General features: G+C 34.9%; 1 protein-coding gene across 2 annotated transcripts in view; it reads right to left on the bottom strand.

The window, feature by feature from the left end:
• Window positions 1-971: 971 nt before the first annotated feature.
• SCFD1 (sec1 family domain containing 1) overlaps window positions 972-21,570 on the bottom strand; it is a 118,596-nt gene continuing 97,997 nt past the window's right edge. For both annotated transcript variants that reach the window (XM_043984996.1, XM_043984997.1), the window contains 9 exons: window positions 20,726-20,805; window positions 19,528-19,590; window positions 18,338-18,413; window positions 11,344-11,397; window positions 7,108-7,160; window positions 5,866-5,899; window positions 4,806-4,871; window positions 2,476-2,544; window positions 972-1,203 (listed from right to left, as the gene is read on the bottom strand). In XM_043984996.1, the coding sequence (XP_043840931.1) occupies window positions 1,180-1,203; window positions 2,476-2,544; window positions 4,806-4,871; window positions 5,866-5,899; window positions 7,108-7,160; window positions 11,344-11,397; window positions 18,338-18,413; window positions 19,528-19,590; window positions 20,726-20,805 (519 nt within the window). In that variant the 3' untranslated portion in view covers window positions 972-1,179. The remainder of the gene's footprint in view (window positions 1,204-2,475; window positions 2,545-4,805; window positions 4,872-5,865; window positions 5,900-7,107; window positions 7,161-11,343; window positions 11,398-18,337; window positions 18,414-19,527; window positions 19,591-20,725; window positions 20,806-21,570) is intronic.

Below are 21,570 nucleotides of genomic sequence, written 5' to 3' on the forward strand. Positions count from 1 at the left end.
TCTAGCCTATCCTTCTCAGAGCTGCCTAAATAATTATCGTAAGCTCTATGTCTCAAAAAACATAATTTCAAAGGTAAAATAAATTCCTTAGCACAAACAACCTGCAGTTCTCTCCATCTTCACCTTTATCACAAATTATTGCCTTTTATGCACTTTACATTCAAGTCAAATTAAACTAGCTTTTCTAGAATTTGCTATTCCTCCTGTATTTTGCACAGGTTCTCCTCTCCTACCTTGAAATGAATTCCTTCTTCTTCAAGGCTGAGTTCAAGTGTAATCTTCTATGATACATACCCTTAGTTGTTACTGTTTTCTTCCTTTTCAAACTGTGCTCCATTTATCTATACATATTTTAACAATAGAATGTTAGCTCCTCAAAGGCATACTGTTTCTTTATTTTTATCTCCAGAGCCTAGCAGTGGCTAAACAAAGTAGATACCTGTAAAGGTTTGCTGAATTGGAAAAAAAAAAAATCTGATAATGAGCCACACAAGCAACATAAAGCTGTATTAGCTTGCTGTCAGTCACTGAATTCTGCCCTCGTTAGAATATGTACCAGGAGGGGCAGCTAGGTGGCACAGTGGATAGAGCACTGGCCCTGGAGTCAGGAGGACCTGAGTTCAAATCTGGCCTCAGACACTTGACACTTACTAGCTGTGTGACCCTGGGCAAGTCACTTAACCCCAATTGCCTCAGGGGGAAAAAAAAGTACCAGGATATGTGAAAATGTTTAAAATAAAGAAGAGACATTAAAACGATTCTTAAACCCAAGGCTCCTTGCCCTGAGGACAGCTAGAATCTGCCTTGGATACCAACTAAACATCTATGGGGAAGTCTTTAAAGCAGCCAAAATGGATGATGTGGTGAGCAAATTAAGTAAAGTGTATAACAACCTTGTATTATTGAAACAACCTTTTTAAAAAAAAAAAAAGACATTTCTCATTTATCATATACAACAGATAGAACATGGCTTTAAAGGTTTATTTCTGAAATATTTTTAAATCAGTATACATTATATTAAGTACAGTATTCTGTTAAAAATTATCAAATTAATGGAACGATATAAGTTTAAATGCTATGACAGACAAGTTATTGACAGGGAGGCATCTGGCTCTTCTGACTTTTTTTTTTACACTTTGTCCAAGCTCCAAGTGGATTCAGATTTGAGGTTCTTCTGAGCTACTTTTGTCCAAGTAAGGACAGCTTGGGAGAAAACAAACCAGCAATCTATTAGTCATTTTAAACTCTTAGTTTCATTAATTAAAACAATGAGTAGGAAAAATGTTCAAGGGAAAATGAGATTTTTCTCCTTTTCTCTTCCCAATCTCTCTATAAACTATGTACCAGTGTTGTTTACTACTGTTTATTTATGGCCTACCCTCTTAAATTGTGGGTCATGACCACATATGGGGTTGCAAAAGATTTGGCAACAGGAAAAAGTTATGTGTACCTATTTTATATACATTGATATACCTGGGGTTGTGAGTGGAAAAAGTTTAAGAAGTCCTGATTTAGAGAACATATATCATACTACCTATAGTCATAAAAAGAAATGTCATATTCAAATTCAGATGGTGGAAAGGGCAATCTTTAGATAGTAGGTGTGAAGTCCCCATGTTAAACACTTTCACAAATATCTCCTTTGATTTTTCACAACTCTGAGAGCTAGGTCCTATTATTATCATCCCTTTTTACAGTTGAGAAAACCAAGGCAGAAAGAGGTGTTAGTTAGGTGACTTTCCCAGAATCACACTGCTAAGTAAATGTCTGAGGCCTGATTTGAAACTCAGGTCTTCTTGACTCTAGGCCTACTGCTCTAACCATTGTACCACCTAGCTAAAAACATTAACATTAATTCAAGGTGAAAATGTATAAATTTGTACTATGTGAAAACATACTTTTCTTTATTCATTTTGAATTTAGTTTTCAATATGATTAAAAGAAAATGAAGATTATTTACAAGCAAAAATATATGACTCAAACATTGAGTATGAATAATCAGCCTTCTAAGTCACTGGTCATCACTGCTCAGGTTTTTTAGTGCCTCAGTCATATTTTAGAAAGGACAAGTCCAGGCAAAATTCTTAGCAATGGTGAAACCTAGCATGTAGCAGTCATTCAGAAACTTAAGCTTCAGTGGTACAATTGTCTTGCAGTATGGCCTTCAGGAAGAAACAACTTTTTCAGGCATAAATTTACTTATAAGTAAAATAAAGGGAGCAGAATGACAAGGTTGGTAAAGTCATAAACATAAGCACCTCATAAATAGAAACAATGAAATGGAATTCTGCCTGACAGAGAAATTAAAGAGTAAATAGTAACTGCAGTGTACAAAATAACTTCACATCACAGAATTTACCATCAATATAACTATGTACTTTAGTTTCTTTCAGTCAACTCAGTTGAACAAATCCTTAAAAAGGGGTGGTAGGCTAATAGATATGTTAGAAATTTAATCACAGCATAAAACTTTACCTGTTTTATAAACTGTGAAGCATTGAAAAGCTCACTGCAGCCATATAAGACATGCTTGCCTTGTTTGCCCTACGAAAAAGAGAATAAGGAGTCAAGGAAAGCTCAGACAATATCCTACTGGTGATGAATTTCTCTTATGTGAAAGACTAATTTCATAAGTTTTTGAAATAAAGAAAAGGGATTTAATTCTTATATGTTTGTTTTTCTTAAAATTGGATGTAGTAATTTGATCATTTTCATTAAAGATTACCTAGTTTAAACCTCTCATTTGATAGAAGGTGAATGTTTTACCTAAGTTAAGGAAATTAATTTAATTATTGGTAAAACCAGGTCTAAAACCAGGGCCTTCTGATTCTCAGTGAGGGTCTCTGTTCTTTCACTGTTGCCTCCCAATTGATATTGCCTTCACCAAAAATGATAAAGCAGATTCAATATTTTTTCCCCAAGGGAAAAAATGTATTTCAGTTTACTTGGGTATACAATTAGTTTATCTCATTACTAACTCACACATTATGCTAAAATTTGGAAATTACCATACTTCACAGCTATAGTAACTCTAATATCCTATTTTTAGATCAACATATAAAAGTAGATATTTATTTGGATAAAGTTTTAGGATCTAGTTATGGTCAAAGGTAGAATTTATATATTAAATGATCAACTATCCCTTATACTAATCTTTGCATTCAGAAAATATTTTTGGTGATTTAATTGATGACCTTTGTGAGAACTCATGTCACATTACAAAATTTAAACCCTTTCTTTGGGTCTTTTATGAAAGTGTTCTGATAATTTCTTTCTTTTCTTTTTTCTTTTTTTTTTAGTGAGGCAATTGGGGTTAAATGACTTGCCTAGGGTCACACAGCTAGTAAGTGTTAAGTGTCTGAGGCCGGATTTAAACTCAGGTACTCCTGAATCCAGGGCTGGTGCTCTATCCACTGCGCCACCTAGCTGCCCCTCTGATAATTTCTTAAGCATAGTTTGAAAGAACATAAGCAATTAGGATTCTTTAGACGGGAAAAAAATTATTGTAGTATCCCTCATCAAAGTGAGATTATTGATTCTCTGGCAAGGGCACTGCCCTGAGATACAGGAGGCTAATATGATAGCTAACATTTATAAAGCACTTTACAAATGTTTTCTTATTTTATCTTCATAACCTTGGGAGGGAGGACTATTATCCCGATTTTACAGATGAAGAAACTGAGGGAGAGATTAAGTGACTTGTCCAGGGTCACAGAGCTATAAAGTATCTGACAACTTGGATCTGCCTGACTCCAAGCTCTGCCATCAACATGCTCAGTGACCTTAGACAATATCACCTAACTTCTATGTTTCTTCACCTAGTTTATCTTTAAGGATGCTTCCAGCTGTAACATTATATGTTTTAGTTTATCTTGGAGTAGGTAATAAAATGGTAGCTTACAATATAATACAAAGGATAGTAGTATTTTTGCTTCCAGGGAAGATTACGGAAAATCTACAATACACAGACTTCATATCAGAAAGGCACTAATTCTGTCTTAAAAGTAAAGATACAGCACATACAATTATAGATTATTTTCTGAATTACGTGGTATGTACATAAAGAATTGATCTAGTCTTTTGAGAAGCTTTGCACAAGTCAGCTGTATTTAAAACCAATTCAGGTAAATAAATGCACAGACATAATCATACCCATAAAGCAGAGGAAAATGTTTCATTATTTAGATATTCCCAAAGCATCAACTTTTCCAGGCTACTGAAGTTCCATTATGGCTTCAGGACACTAAAGTCTGGCAGTGTTACCTACCACACACTTTTTTTATTGTCCATTTCAATTACGATAGCTCCTTAAATAGGCTCAATGTTATTATACAGATTTTGCTACTTGGACATAGGTAATTCTTATCACATACGGCTTATTCCCCAAGAGATTCAAAGTTTTTGAGGACTCAGGAAGTACGTAGGGTAGGGTATCTCAGAGACATAAGCTACAGCACTATCTAAAGAGCTCTTCAATAGAAATGGAAAGACAAGCCATTTGCAGAATTACTTTCCCCCTGCTCTAGTCCTGCTACCCCTCTTACCACTTTTTTCTAATGGCACCTGTTACCATTCTCTTCCTACTACCTCTTCCTCACTATTCTTGAATGAGTCAAACCAGAAACTCCTTTTCAACAGTGCAGAAATCCTATTGGTATCTTCCCCTCCCCCCGCAATCCATTTTTGCTTAGAAAAGTGATATTTGGTGATAAAGGGATCTTTGGGGATTGTGGGGTTTTTAAAAGCCTGACAACTCATTCAGCACTGTGAAATGACTAAGTAAAATAAAAATGACTAAAATGTACCTTTATGTAGTCAACAAGATTTTGATATTCAATGTAGTTGCCTCCTCCTACTACAAAAACAATTGCCTGAAAGGTAAACAGAAAACAAAACAAAACAAAAAGTTGAATGGAATAGTTAAATATGAATGCATGTATTGAAAACAGGGTTATAAAATAAAATCGTAACCACAAATATATAATTTTTTAAAATCACTGATATATGGTGCCAAATTGGAATGCTAGTACAAGGGCTATCTATTAATATAAGAATGTGTCTAGTGCCATTTACTAACAAATTGAACTTTAATTTCTGGTGAGAAATACAATGAAGTTTTAATTTTTACAAACTAAAGGAAAAATGATTATAGTCTGCAATTAGCTAACAGCAAATAATGAGCATTCTCCACTAAAGCCTTACTCTAAAGCCATATTAGGGTGTGGAAGTGACTAGAAGCTAAGAAGGATTTAAGTGTAGGCCTGTTGGTAGACTGTAAGTGTGTTACCATAGGACCATATCAGCCATATTGTCTAATGTATCATGATCAAGGTGCTGAGTAAAAATGATGAGTTTCTTGAATCATATCAATTCACAAAGATCATTCACTAAAGATACAGAGGAAGGTGTGACAGAATGTAAAAGAATAAATATCCATAACGAACAAAACCTGTTCTAGTGAAGTAAATAATCTTACATTCACATTTCTAAACTTGTTTTGTTCGAAGGCATTTTAAAATGTAAACCTATTTCTCAGGTAAAGAAAAGTTTACTATAACATATTTGTTTCCACAAAAAACAGTAGTTAAAATCTCTTTACAAATGTTTAGAATCTAACTTTACAGGGGCTTCTCCTCCCCTTAGGAAACTCCTAAAAAGACAATCTTGAGAATTTTGTTTTCTAGTGTTTTAATTAATACCATTAGTAATATTCAAATTTATAACAGAGAATTATTGTTTACAAATAAATTATACAACAAAATGCCATTACATTAATGTGTTTTATGATAGATCTGACCACTGATCAAATCCTCTTGCTGCTTCTCCTTTTTTTTAAGAGGGAAGAAATCATTCTACATGACTTACCTCCTGGAATGGATTTTTGTTTCTTGGAACTGAGCTGAAAAAAAAAACCAGACAGCAATGTAAATCCTACTTGTGGTTTTTAGAACTGACAAAAAACCCCCAAACACTTAATAAATGTTTACTGATTAAATACATGTTTTACTTTTCTTTTACTGTAGTTTGGAAATATTTAGCTCAGACAGAACCTGGATATCCCTTCAGGGATATCTTAACTTATGAAAGTTGTTTTTTTTTTTAAATACTGCATTCTTTTTGTTATAGCAAAGAGCTGAAAATAAAGCATATTCTATCAATTAGGGAGTAGCCAACATATTATAGTATATGAATGAATGAAAAAACATGTGAAGGTAGGGAAGTAGAGGTGATACAAGTCTTTGATAATTTATCTCATGTCACTCAGCACAAAAGTCATTATTAAGTAATAAATTGCAGTTTAATTATACCAACCATGTTTTTCTACTCTCTATTGGGTAACCATGGTCCTAAGTCTTCTGATTCATAACCTGTGAACTAGGCTATAAAATGAACTTTTCATTTTTATCCTCTGGTTTGATAGGTTATCTGATTTTAGCCCTTTATTAATATCTCATTTTATCCTCACAACACTGGGAGGCAGGTGCTATTACTGTCATTTTACAGTTGAAGAAACTAAGGTTAAATGTCTGAGGTCTATTCTGAACTTATATCTTCCTGACTCCAAGTCCATACTCCATCTACTGTGGCACCAGCTGCTTGCATGAACAAACATCCATGATGCTCAGTGCATGTGAGTACATGATGACCCAATCCCATCCACTCCTTTATTCATCTCTCTGGAAACAAAGAATTGTTTTCCCATTCACCAACCAACTTATCTTCTAGCTTCATTTATTATGAGACTGAATATGGATATGGCTTTTCTGATGATGTTCTAAGGCTGTATCAAACACTGATCTAAGAATCAAAATTATAGGTGGAATGTAAACATAAGTGGAAATGCCATGAGAAAAATAATCAAGAAAAAGGAGGTGGCTCAGTGAAGGATAACAGATGGGCAGCCTGAAAGTTTCACTGGCATCCTAGAAAAATTATAAGATGCAAAGGCAAGCCTTTATGGAAAGGAATGGATGGTCTTTGACCTAAACTGGGAGATGTAATATCCATACTGATGGAAACATAATTTCATCATAGTATTAAAAATAAAGTAAAATGATTTTTAAAAGAATCTTGAAAATTCAGATTTTTATGTCATATGTAGCTTACCTGTCACTGCCCCGTAGCATTTTGGGATCAAAATATCTGTAGTCATCAGTCTCCTATTAATAAGGCAGAACTTTATTAAAGTAATACATCAAATGGATAAAGTATGATATTCCAATAAATACAAGCCTATAGTTTCCACCTGTAATTGTTAAAATATTTCTAGTTAAAAAAGAAAATCCTACTTCAAATAGTATTTGAAACTGAAACCACATCAGTGAGAAGCAGCGTGTTTGTGGTAGCCAGAGCATTGAATCAGGAGAGACATAGGACAGATACTACTCCCAGAATGACCTTGAGAATGTTACTTTGTAAAGAGGAAAGGGACTGACAATCATCTCATAGGTTCCCATGACCACAGATTTAGAGGCTATCCAGTCCAGCCCCCTCATTTTAGAGATAAAGAAACAAGAGGCACAGTGAATTACCCAAGTCACACAGCTAGTAAGGAGCAGCTAGATTTAAACTCAGGCTTTATGATGACAAGTTTAGTGCTTTCCCCAAGGCACCACCCTTCTCTAAGGTTCCAATCAATTCTCAAGTTTTACTATGATTTTAATGAAAACTTTCTAGGATCAAATGATTAAATTCTCACATCTACATAAAATATTTATTCTACGAAAAGTGGATCAAATGTTTTCACCAATATTCCAATATACCAACAAAATGTTTATTTTTAGAACTATAAATTTTATAAGAGAAAATTTTATTTCAATAATCATGTTCCATTTGGATGAGGAAATTAAAAGTTGGATACATATCAGATTAGATCACACTCACAGAACACTACTTGCAAATTAGAGTATTTTCCCCTGACTCCTCTCATCCTAGATTTAGTTACAAGAGTGCATTGACCCTTCCCACCTCCAAACACTTCTCTAATCACTTCCTATACTGTCCCTCTGCTTTCCTCTATTTCCCCAATTTTCAATGTTGTCAACACAGCTCAAGTTGACTTCATAATGAACCCCTTGGTATTGAGATTATAGCAGGTTTACCTAAGCTATGGGCTTGAAGCAATGACCGTTGTCTGCTTCAGTAACTCCATGAGGCTCAAGGTCAAAGGACAGCATGACAGTCAAAGCAAGTCAGAGCTGAGTGGCACTTAAATAAAATAATTTTTTCAACCCTCTTATTTTGCAGATAAAGGAACTGACACCCAGTCTGAGCTAGAATTAGAACACAAGTTTCTTGGTTTCCAGTCCAAAGCTCTTTCCATTACATTGTAGAGTCCTTCTCTCTATTTCCTTTGGAGAACTTTTCTCAGGGGTGTCAAGAAAATGCTGTGTAGACTCCCCCTGCTCCCAGTAGACTATGAACAGATTAAGGGTGAGGGGATGAGTATACAAGGCACAATTAACAAATACTTGGTGAACTGAACAAGATTGAATTTATTGGCAAAAAACCCCCCACAACCCTGTAGTTTTGAAAGTGTTCACCTTTAAATGAGGGGAAGAATTGTATAAGATAGTCTTTCATGTTCTATTCAGTTCTAGTATTCTACATTAGTATAATATCCAACCTCCAGCTACTGTAGAGGTGTGTTTAATGTAGAATACTGTGTAACAACCAAAGGGCCTGCATTGTCCCCTAGAGTTTATCATAACAAGAATTTGACCCATAATCTAACAGAAAAGAGCTGGGTGGCAAATCATACCAGAAAAATCAGTAAAAAATTCTTGAGGTACATAGGGGGCAAGTAATGTCATTCTTTTACAAAAAGACACCCAAAACTCACACAATTTTTTTCTTTTAAAATAGCCAACCATATAAAATAATGAATTTTTGTCAGCTGTTCCGGTATTTCTCATCATAAAAATAATACAATGTCTGGCAATTAAGATCTTTAATAAAAATGAAAACTAGGACCATGCTTCTTTAAGAGTTTTTTTTTTGGTGAGGCAATTGGGGTTAAGTGACTTGCCCAGGGTCACACAGCTAGTAGGTGTTAAGAGTCTGAGGCCGGATTTGAACTCAGGTCCTCCTGACTCCAGGGCTGGTGCTCTATCCACTGTACCACCTAGCTGCCCCTCTTTAAGATTTTAATAATTGCTGCCTGCCTTCTTTCAATGCTACCCTGATTTCTAATTTGCATGGCAGTAAGGCATAACTGAATTTCATGCTTTGTCATCCAACAGAAATCATAGCAACTCCTCCTATAAGGGAAACGCAAATTAATACTACTATCTACATTTATATAGTGTTTTCTAAGATCTTCCTCTACATTAATTACAGTGTTTGATGCTTAAAACAACTCTGTGAAGTAGGAAAGTCAGGTAGTATCTTTATTTTAAAAATAGAAAAACAGAACCTCTTCATAGTCTTCAGCTCTACTAGCAAAAGTAGGATGTGTAGCAACTAATGTGTGATTATAGCAAGTATTTGTCAATTTTGCTAGTAATTCCCAAATGTCTAGTAAAAGTGGTTATCAGCATGTGACAATTTCCTGTGCATATAAAGTAATGAGCTTGACTTTGGAATAATTATTAACTAGGATTTATATATTGAGGTGAGTAAATACTTTGGTGGGAAGTGGGGGCTACACAGTACAAAGATCCTGCCACTACTCAAAATATTTGTGGTACAAACTCTCTAGTGGTAAAAAAAAAAATGCTTTCAGGAAAAAAAAAAGCATTTTTAAAAAGAATCCAAATCAATGTATACATTTTATTCTGGGGCTGACTGTGTAGGGGGATTATTTTGAAAAGAACATCTGGCTCTGCCTAACCAGCTGAGTGACCCTGTGTGGGTCAGGTCATGTCTCTGGTCCTTAGTTCCTTTAATTATAAAATGAGATTGGTGGCCCAGGTGGTTCCTCAGGCCCTCTTCTGGCCCTGATATTCTAGGGTCTATAAGGTCATTCATGTTGTGGGTTGTTTTTTTTTAAGCTACAGTTATTATGTTATAATCAAAGTGTAAAGACTGCAAGGACAGCATCATAATGTGGAATGAGGACCTTGGCTCAAATTCTGGGCTTTACACAGGGTGACCATCAGGAGATCACATAATCCTTTGTCTTGAACATCTTCCTTTATAAATAAGGGGGATGGTATAATGACCCTTCCAGCTCTAATTCTATGCTCCCATGAAAAGCAGCTAAATATGCAGTAGTAGATAAATATACTTTGCTTACTTTTCCAAGACCTATTCTGCACCAGCTGTCAGGGTATATGACACTAACTGGTTTAAGATTGAACAACAGGCAGTTAAGTGCCCACCTACTATATGTTAGACACTAGGAATGGAGTCAAAATTGCAAACAGTCTCTACTGTCAAGAAGATTACATTCTGTCAGGGGAAACAACATCTACATGTAAGTAAATACAAAATAATTGGAGGGAGGCATAAAAACAATACAGATGGGTGGAGGTGAGGAATGACTGCATTGCAGGCATGAGGCAAAGCCTGGGAAAAGGCAGTATATGCAGAACACCAAAAAATAAGTGTATCGGTCTGGGTGGCAGGTAGAAGGAAATGTGTAAAAAGCCTGAAAAGGGGGGCAGCTAGGTGGTGCAGTAGATAGAGCACTGGCTCTGGAGTCAGGAGGACCTGAGTTCAAATCCGGCCTCAGACACTTAACACTTACTAGCTGTGTGACCCTGGGCAAGTCACAACCCCAACTGCCTCACCAAAAACAAAAAAACAAAAAAACAAAAAAAACCCCCAAAAGCCTGAAAAGGCAGGCTGAAGCTAGATTGTAAAAAGAGGTCTTTAAAGCCAAAGAATCTGTTTTATCTTAGAAGCAATATGGAGCTTCATGAGCAGAGGAGATGACTGCAGAATGCTACCCCCTGAATTTGTGACCGGAGTCAGATATCACTCTATCTATGTAAGTTATTCTAAAAGACTTTCTATTATGTACCTCGTTTTTCAAAGTTCCCTTTCCTAACTGCTTTGCATTAAAGTCAATTACCTAATGCTATCACTTGCTATTTTAGATAGCAAGTGTTGGAAAAAAAGGTTAAGTCATACAGTATTAGGGAGGAACAGTATATGGACAACCCAAGTAATTCAACCCAAGGGTGAGCAAGAAAATGATCTAGGAAGACCTCCAGCATGTTGGATAAATCATCTTTGGAGTTTTTATGAAGACAAGACAAGAATTACACAGGACAAGAAGGCACAGATGGGTTGCAATCTGTACCCTTAGGAATGAGATCATGGATGTAGCAAAGTATAATATTAGATATAGTTGGATTTTTTCACAAATGTGTAATTATGTCATTATACAGTACTCACAGGATTTGACTTCATTTCCATGAGACTGTCTAGAATACGAGTAACTGGTAGATTCTGTGGAAGAGAAAAAGGATTTTGTTAAATCACTGGGACAATAAGACAATTTTAAAAAATCACAAAACATGATTATTATGTTACCCCGGTTCATTCCATAAGACTTTTGGGGCAGAGATATGATAACTGATCACAACATATGAATACGCACATGAATCATTGATAAATTAATATTTGCTTTTCCCCTAAATAGATTCCGTTATACTATTCAGTTTTACATTAAAAACAAAAACAAAACACCATTAACAAAATCTCAAATAAAAAGCTCTCTCTAGTGATTAACTATTCAGGATCCGGCCAATAATGTTTTTCTAAGTTATAAGCTTGAAAGTATCTCTCTTTGGGTTAAATGTAAAGACTATACTGTATAATTTTAATGCTGCGATGCTTTTAGAATTGTTTTAAAAACACCGTAATACATGATTTTTATTAAATAACTATTGTGGACATTTAAAATTCATTTCCTCCTGAAGTGGTATTTTTCTCTGCTTTGAACTGGCATTTCCTTTGGGTGAATTGTACAGGATGTTCTGGAAATAAGTTTACTGTCTTTGAGATTTTCTACAACAAAAATCTGAACACTCAGAAGAACTGAGTAGATAACAAACATAACCATCTGAGTCAGTGCCCTTTTAGTTTTCTTATGTCATAAAACATTTTGCTTTTACTGAAATGGAATTCCAATGAAGAAACGATGCTTTGTCCAGATAGAGAATGTGTGTTTTCTTTTTCAAGATCAGTAAATAAAAACTTCTGAGATCATCCCAGGCAAATAGAGTTAAAGCTATTTGGTTACTTCCTGATATTTTTATTGGCTAGGAACTTTGTAAATAAATACAGGCATCAAATCTTCAGGCTGACTGAATATATTTCCAGAGCTGCAACATGTAAAGAGTAGAATTCTACACCATGTATTTTAATGACTTAACATCCATCTCTACATTGTAAAAATCCACAGGACCAAGTGAACTTTGTGAAGCATTTCCTAGTTAAGCCTTACTCCATTAATAGTTACATATTAAGAGAAGGTATAACTAAAATGGACTATGCTGTAGAGGAAGGAGAAGATAATGATATTAATACTTCACATGTTATTAACACCTAATGCAATATTGAATTAGAACTGTCAAATTAATACTGACTAAGCAGAAGTACATGGCTATGGGGGCGGCTAGGTGGCGCAGTGGATAAAGCACCGGCCCTGGATTCAGGAATTCCTGAGTTCAAATCCGGCCTCAGACACTTAACACTTACTAGCTATGTGACCCTGGGCAAGTCACTTAACCCCAATACCCCGTTAAAAAAAAAAAAGAAGAAGAAGAAGAAGAAGAAGAAGTACATGGCTGTGTATGTGTATACCTACAATCTTTCCTTTCAGGAAAAAGAGAAATATCTTTCCCGGGTACATTAGAATTGCTAGATAATAGTTAATCCTGTTACAATTAGAAGGTCATTGATCTTAATAACCGAGCTGAGCCTGTTATTTATGCCTTTCTTCTGCTGATATGGACAATGAAAACCTGACTACTGTACATAAACAGTGCACTTTGCTACTTATTAGTTGTACGAAGTACACTTTGCTGCCTGGAAAATTACGTGCCCATGGGTAAAAAGTATGATTTAATAATCCCTAGATGTCACTGTGCCAGTGCTTACTGTAAACTTAAAATACCAAAAATGTGCAGCCATATCTTTCATTTAATGAGTTGTGTATAATGTGATCATTATAAAATACATTTAAACCACACTGTATAAATGACAATTTTCTCATAACATTTTTATGAGGTATATGGCAGTTATATCCACTTAAAAATTAAATGAACTGGCTCAAGTGAATGCCAAAAAGCAATAGAATTCTAGGATTACAATTTGCTATCTAATTGTACAGTATACAACACATCTCAGAGAATTCTTTCCTTTTTACTAAGAATTGTAGTAAGGACAGTGAGATGGATAGTATAAATAAAAATGGTCCTTGCCTCATGGAAGCTAACAGTCTAACTGATAATTATTTTTATATATATGGGAAATCTTTTCACTAATGTTCACCCCCACTAACACATATTTTTAAAGAAAGAAAGAAATTCTGTTTCTTTGTAGGGTTTTAAGGGTACCTGTGAACAGAGTATGGCAGCACTGCAATTCTGACCACATGCAAAGAGCACCTTCCTTAAGGGCTTGTAACATAAAATTCAATAGCTACATTTGATGATGCTTGCCTGCTGTCTCCATATCCCTTTCTGGGAAACTTTATATTTAATTATATTAATTATCTTTCATGCAAAAACAATTTCTTCAAGACAAAAGAAGATCCCAGATTATGGAAAGCAGTTCTTAAGATCACTGCAATGTTCAAATACCTATTCTGAATGAATTTCAACAGTCTGTTGTAGTTAAGTCACAAAACCAAAACATTATTTTAATACTTAAATGGAAAAAGGGAAAGCACTAGTTTTACTACTGCCATTCCAAGGACAAAAAAGTTCTAAGTGAAAATGAGTTTAGTGATCCAACAATTGTCACTATGGTACATTAAAGAACATGAATAATAAAACATGAATAAAAAAAGTTCCATCGAACTAGAAGTACTTATTGTACTATAATAGAGATAAAGTAAGGACTGAAAGAATTCAGGAGACACTGACTACTGGGACAGCTAAGTATAGGGAGGAATTTTCAGTATAACCATCCATTTTCAATAGTTTCAAGAGTCTATGGAAACTTCAGAATCCTGATGACCAGTTTCCCATGCAAATTCTGAAATCAATAATAATTCAAATAAACAACAGAAATAAAGGTTTACCACATTTTCAGAAGTAATAATTTTAGTATATTTTTCTTGCCCTAAAGGATGATAAAATTTCAAAGTATTTGAATATTTAACAAATACATGAAAATTACCCTTTACCATTGACTAGCTATAACTAAAGGCTATGTATTAGCTAGCAGTAAAGTCACTTGGGCATTTAATAAGAAAAATCATATATTTAGCACAAGAATGAGGTAAAAATAATTTAAGAGCCCCACCCTTAAAAGAACCCTTATATATTTAAAGCAAATTATTTGGGGGGAGGGGGGGTTCATATCATCTACAACTCCCAATGTGTCTGTTCCCTTTTCTTAAGATAAACACTTTTAAAAGTTCAGCAACACTAAAAAGGTTGGCATTATATGCCCTATTGACTCAAACAATAAATCAGTTATTTGTTCGGCACCTACTATGTGCTAAACACTGTGCTTGCCACTATAAAATACTACAAATGAAACAGTCCCTACTTGCAAGCAGCTTACATTTCATTGGACAAGATAACATAAAAAAAATATACAGAATAGATAAAAAGACTACAAAGAGTATTAAATACACATAGTTTGAAAGGAATGGCACTAGAAGTTGAGGTGATCAGGAAAGGCTTAATGTCCAAGGTGGTCCTTAAACTGCATCTTCAAAGAAGGGAGGAATTCTATAAAGTGGAAGTAAGGACAAATGTAATCCAGGCATTGGGGGTGGTGACTGAAAAGACAAGGGATGGGAATGTCATTTGCAAGAAAGAGAAAAAAAAAAAGCCAGTTTGCTCAGGTCAAAGAGCGGGAAGGGAAGAGGAATGCTGTAATGAAGGTAAAAAGAAAAGAAAGGTTGTGAATGGCTTTTGTGTACTCCTGTTGTTCTAGTAACCAAATAAAGACTAAGATGAGAAGTATATGGCAATTAGGATCTAAAAGCAGAGGGGGTGCCAAAAGAGTCTTCAATGTCATGAAAGCAAGAACTAGAGCTTTTGAACATTTTAAAACTGAATTTCATGACAGTGAATCAAGTAAAGTAGGACAACATCACACTCTTAATGACAATAAAAGTGACATTAAGAAGACAGAATGCTGAGGAAAAACAGAGGACATGCAGATATCTATGTTACTATATGGAAGGTAGTAACTACCACAAATATTTTGCATGCTGAATTACAAGATCAAAAAGAAAGATAATGAATATAGGAATATATCTATTTCTGGATCTGTAAGACTCATTCCCTAAAGAAAATATGAAAATATGTAGTATATCAGAATAAACAACAAGGTTGAATACTTGATACCAACTGATGGAATTTGCACAAATCTGTATGGTCACAGCAGGTTTAACATTTAAGTGTTAACATCTTTTAACAGAAGGAATTATTTTGGCAAACAAAGCTGAGTGAAACAGAAGGCTTTCAAATTATGCAACTCGTTATACTACATTATTCATCACCACATTCTTGCAAAATTATCCTCATATAAATATCTTCTAAAGCTGTGAATATCATTCAAGATTTTATGTGACAGCTGATATCTATGATGCACAAAACTCATGTTGCCCATAAAAAGACAGAATAAAAAACCCTTCCAAGTTTACTAGAAAAAGAGGTCTAACAAACATGGTTAATTCTACATATTTTCAAGCCCCATTGCCTTATTTAGCTTAGAGTTTAAACAGTTCATGTGGATGGAAAAAGAACTTTAAAAACCCAGAATATTTAAGAACCCCCCCCAAAAAAAAGATCCCCACATAACTTAATATATAAGTGGTTTTAATTCCTGAAATATACCTGTGGTTGAAGGGTACATCTTATTCAACAAAAAGACAAAAGATGGAATAGTAGTACAGTAGCATTATATATTAAAAATGTGTGGGGGCAGCTAAGTGGCGCAGTGGATAAAGCACCGGCCCTGGATTCAGGACAACCAGAGTTCAAATCTGGCCTCAGACATTTGACACGGATTAGCTGTGTGACCCTGGGCAAGTCACTTAATCCTCGTTGCCCTGCAAACCCCCCCCCAAATCCAAAACACAACCAAAAACAAACAACAGCAACCAAAACCACACCGAATAAACATGTACATAGGTGAGGAAATCTAGGAAGCAGAGTGGGAGGCATTTGTTTAGGTTTATAAAGAGAGAAACAGAGGTAATACCATGGGAGTATTTGGATAGGAGAAGGAAACAGATGAAGAAGGCAGCTAGGCAGTACAATGAACAGCATGCAGGGGCTGGAGTCATGAAGACTTGAGTTCAAATCTAGCCTCAGATACTTTCCAGCAGTGGCAAGTCATTAAACCTTTGTCGGTCTCAGTTTCCTCAATTCTAAAATGGGCATTAATAATGCTACCTATCTTGCAGGGTTGTTGTGGGTCTCAAATGAGATATTTTTAAAGTGTAAACACTTTATGCACAGTGCCTGGCATATAGTACATGCTTAATGTCTGTTTCCTTCCTTTCTCCCAGTTGAGAAAGATCATATCAATAAAGTGATCCACCAAAATTCCAAAGTACTCATGATGTAAAGTGCTATCCATCTCCCAATAGAGAGTGCAGAATGAAACATATTTTTATTTCCTTTCTTAATTTTCCTTGCTTTTTTTTTGGGGGGGGGTGAAGCTGCTTAATGTGGAAATATGTTTTCCATGACTTCATATATATAATAGGTATCATATTTCTTGCTTTCTCAATGGATGGAACTGAAGTTTTGACATATTACATTTGAGGCAACTGTAAATACTGGATTAGAGTTTAAGGAAGAGAATGTATCTGAATATACAGATATGGGAATCATATAAATAAGGTTTTTGTTTTGAGGATAGGGAGGCCTACGTATGTTTATAGGGTAGGGAGAAGGAAGTTAGAGGGGAAAATTCATGATAGTGAATAGAGCAAAGGCCTTGAGGTGAAAGGCACGAATGAGCTTAAGTGCAGAAGTGAATGAGTTAGTCTTGGGTAGAAGAGATATTCATCTTCTGAGACTTTAAAAAAGGGTGGCAAAGATAGAGGATTTGATGCATGGTGGAAGAGAAGTAATGGAGCTCATAATTCATTTAGCAAATAATTACTGAAAAGTTGCATGCAGAATATTATGGACAAACATGTAATCAAAAGACTTAAAATCTAATTTAGTAGGAGAGGCAATATGTACACGTATATAAATATCCAGTATACAAAGTAACGTATGTAATTTCTTACTTAAAAGAGTGGCTCCTATTCTCCCCATATTCCAATCCTTAACTGTTCCTCAATTCAGAACATGTTGGGCATAATTCCCCCACAAATTTATTTTCTCTTTTAAAAGAAAAAAGGAGAAAGATGGAGAGAAAAAGACAGAAACATCTAACAAGTAACTGTGTCCCAGGGGTATTCCTTTACTTAACCTTGCTTTATAACTATCCTGTTTCCCCTCTCACCCTCTACCTCCAGTGGCTTCTTAGATGCTAATGTCTTCTTAACATCCAAGAATGTCAGAGAATACATTTTCCCACAAAACTGATGGTTGAAAATAGTGGTTATATATAAAACTAAAATAGTACTATTCTTTAGTAACACACTTTATGTACATATTGGTATTTATAGTCTTTTGGGAGCTGGCCTGGGAACCTAAACATCTGTATCATTCTTTCTATGAAAAAAATCATGATAAGTTACAAACAACTGACTTATAAATGGGCCTTCAAATAATTTTGGAACAAAGCAGCAAATTCACAAAAACATTTTAATAATTCAAGTTTAGAAAAGGTAGATGGTTTATACCACAAACTAGTAGGTGTATGCTACAATTTGGGGTGGGAGGAGCTTATTTTATTTCAGTTTGATTTGAAAATAAATCAACTTATTAAAACTGAGTTCAAATTTATCTAACTATTTGTATTTATTACACAAAATCCTATTTTCCATAAAAGTCAGTGTGGCACAACAGAGAAAAGACTTGTGTTAGAAGCCATGAAGACCTGGGTTCAAGTGCTGCTTCTGACACATACTGGGTGTGTGACCTGAGTTAATAATCTTTCAGAGCTCTATGCAACTTTCTAGAGCTATAAACTGCAGAGAAGGTACCGACCTTCACTGGTAGAGGGAATTCCCTATACTAATGAAATCACAGCTAGACACCCTTCCCCTATTACTCCTCCTAATAATCTTACTTACTTGTTGTTTCAATACTAAGTTCTTCACTCCTTCCATCACAAACTGTGACCCTGTGTTCATGACCCGGGATAAGAGACTGGGGGCAAAAATGAAAAGATAGATTACTAAATACAAATGATTTTTATAGATTCTCAGGATATTACCTTCATTTTCACAAAATACAAACAGTTAACAACCTCAGTTTTCATAGACTGCTGTAATTTTCTTGAATCTTAATATTCACGACTATTTTCCAGTCAATAATCATTAACAAAATAGCTAGTATGATGAACTGTTATTAGTTGTAATATTTTGTCTTTTAGGCATTTTCTAATTTTAAAGGATTTCCTTTGCCCTTTTCCTATATTCTTCATGCTGAAATGTAACTCTGAAGAAAGCAACTGAAATACTTTTCTTTTGCTAGCAAACTGAAGATGTTGAAAATAAACATGTTTTATGCCTGTTAACTATGAAAGAGCTACAACCCATTTTAGATCTGAAAAACATTTTAGATTTGTCATCTGAACTTAAGTGTTCAGTCTATTCTCATAATGGCACATGACTGTTGCATCTCAACCTGAATTTTAACTGTTATATATTAAATTTTCAAAAGCAGTCATATTATTGAAACATTTATCCTTATAAAATTTCCTTCAATTATGCCATAAATATTCCTAATAACATGTCTGAATTATTTGTCAAAATAAAAAATATGAAGAATCATAATGGATTAAATAGCAATAACAATTTTTGGAGGATATAATTATTACCAGGTGTACACAATGTTATAACATACCTCATAAAACCTGTTCACTTAAATTTTTCCAAATTAGAATGAAAACTACTACAAATTCATTGTTATTTGTGACTCTGAATGAAACATATTTTGTAATAATTAATAACTTTATAAAAACGTAAAGATTGACAATCCTTAGTGAGGAGCATTTTGCCATAGGGTGCTGATATGGTGAGTAAGTGAGTGAGTGGTGGGGTAGTACTTGCTCCCTTTGGCAACTTCTAAAAGCCGGACTCTGGGGGTCAGGCTATCCCCTAAAAGTATGATTGCACCTTTGGTAGGATTCTTCTCTGGATAGCTGTGCTGGCTTCTCCAACAAATAAATGTGCCTCAGGTACAGTTTAAATTAATTATGGTTCTGCTTGGTTAACCAAAGCAAGAGGAGTTAGATAAGCATTAAAAAAAAGTTACTTACCCCATTGGTTTAGTGGCAGTATTTCCATAGCTGGTTGGAGCTGAAGCCATCTTGGCAAAAGCCCTATGAAATGACAACACAAAAAATAAAGGCTGATTTTTAAAACTGGCTTTAAGATTCATATTATAATTGTGCAGAAGAATATTACTTTTGACTGTGGTAAATTCTGAGAATAGAAATGATTCTGCCACTAATCTCAAACTATGTATTAAAAGTAATTTAAGGGAAAATTCAAACTCTGACAACATTCTAAAATTTGCTGGCTTAAGAGAACATAAATGGTCAAGTTTGTTTGAGAGGGAGCCTTCAATGATTAAAGATGTTGTGAGTAAAGCATTTAGTAAACTGAAAAGCATCAGGTAAATTTCAGTCATCATTATTATTACAATTATTCTAGAGGGAGGGTGATAGTGGGTAGAACGATGAATTTGGGAGTCAGAAAGACTTGAGTTCAGGTCCTCCCTCTGACATTTACTGTGCCACTCTGTGCAAGTCACTTAACCTTGAAGTGAAATGGGCAACTTTCTAAGCCTTATCTACTACACAGAAACACTGATCTGTATTAGTGGAGAAAGCTCCCATAATATAGTCTTGTTCTATTTTTTTTTCCCCTAAAAAAGGATACAAAGATGTGGTGGAAAGAGTACTCACTTGAAAGTAAGGAGACTCTTACTTGGTTAATGGTCATATTAGTAGAAAAAAGGAAACAGATATGAGGAATGTTTTAGAAGTAGATTTGAAAAAAATATGGTAACTGATTAGATATGTTATAAGTTTAAACTTAGAAATGTTATGAAGTAGTTATTCAAGGGGGAAAAACAATAGCACGGAAAAAGTTGGAAGCTGGGGGAGGGAGAGAGGAAGAGGAAATGGGATTGTCTAGATGTTAATTATTTTAAGTAGTGTTATGAAGTGTTTGGCATGGAAAGACTAAGGTCTTCTATGTTCAGTCTCAACATCTAAAGTGTTTTCCCCATCATATTAAATGAAACTTCTCAAATGATAAATTATTTTATTTTATTTTGATGAGGCAATTGGGGTTAAGTGATTTGCCCAGGGTCACACAGCTAGTAACTGTTAAGTGTCAGGCCGGATCTGAACTCATGTCCTCCTGAATCCAGGGCTGGTGCTCTATCCACTGCGTCACCTAGCTGCCCCCTCAAATGATAAATTTAAAGGAAAGGTAAAAAAGACTTACTTCCATTGTTTGATATATTGCAAGGGAGTGAGGTTGCATCCTGCATCAGTCAGAGCCTTTTTGTATTGTTCCAAGTCAGCCTAGAATCATAAAAAAGAACATATCAAGTAAACAATTATAAACTCTTCCTTATTTCAACAACATAAAGTACGTCTCTTTACTATAAATTTGCTAAATCAGAAAGTTTGACCAGTGGTTGTAACTTTAAATTCCCAGAGCTCCCATGAACTCCTGGCCCAACTCCAGATATATTTTGGGCTTTGCACCCTAGTAGGCTCCTTCCTTTTGTGGGTTCCCAAATATATCAGGGTCTGGTGGTGATGTTTTATGGCTTTATCACTGATAGTCATATTTTACTAATAATTTGTTTATAATATATTTGACAAATGTAAAAGACTTATACAGGCAGCTAAAATAAAATGAGAAATTCTCTTTGAACCAAGTTGAAAAGTTAAGGACTTTTGGAATAAAAAAAAATTTGCTCTTGGTAAATTATTTTATGTAGCCTATTTTATAAAATAGAGGTATAACTAAATTAACAAGAAGTACTTATTAAGGCAGAATGCATTTCATTTACATTAAAAGTTAAGAGGTATCTTTATAGAGAAAAAGATTTTGATCACAAGCAAGATACCGTATCTGGCTTGCTACCATTATACCTCAGATTTCTAAAATGAAGAAAGTTATAAAGGGAAAAAAATTAGTTATGCTACAAGTCTTGTACTAGCTACATCAGGGAAGACATCACGCATTTGAAGCCCAGGATAATATCCTATTATGCAGGAAGAAGTTTCCTCCTCTCATCCCCCACCCCCACCCCGACCCCAGCCCCAGTCAAAATGGCA

This window comes from Dromiciops gliroides, chromosome 2 (assembly GCF_019393635.1).
Source record: "Dromiciops gliroides isolate mDroGli1 chromosome 2, mDroGli1.pri, whole genome shotgun sequence".
Taxonomy (NCBI): Eukaryota; Metazoa; Chordata; class Mammalia; order Microbiotheria; family Microbiotheriidae; genus Dromiciops; species Dromiciops gliroides.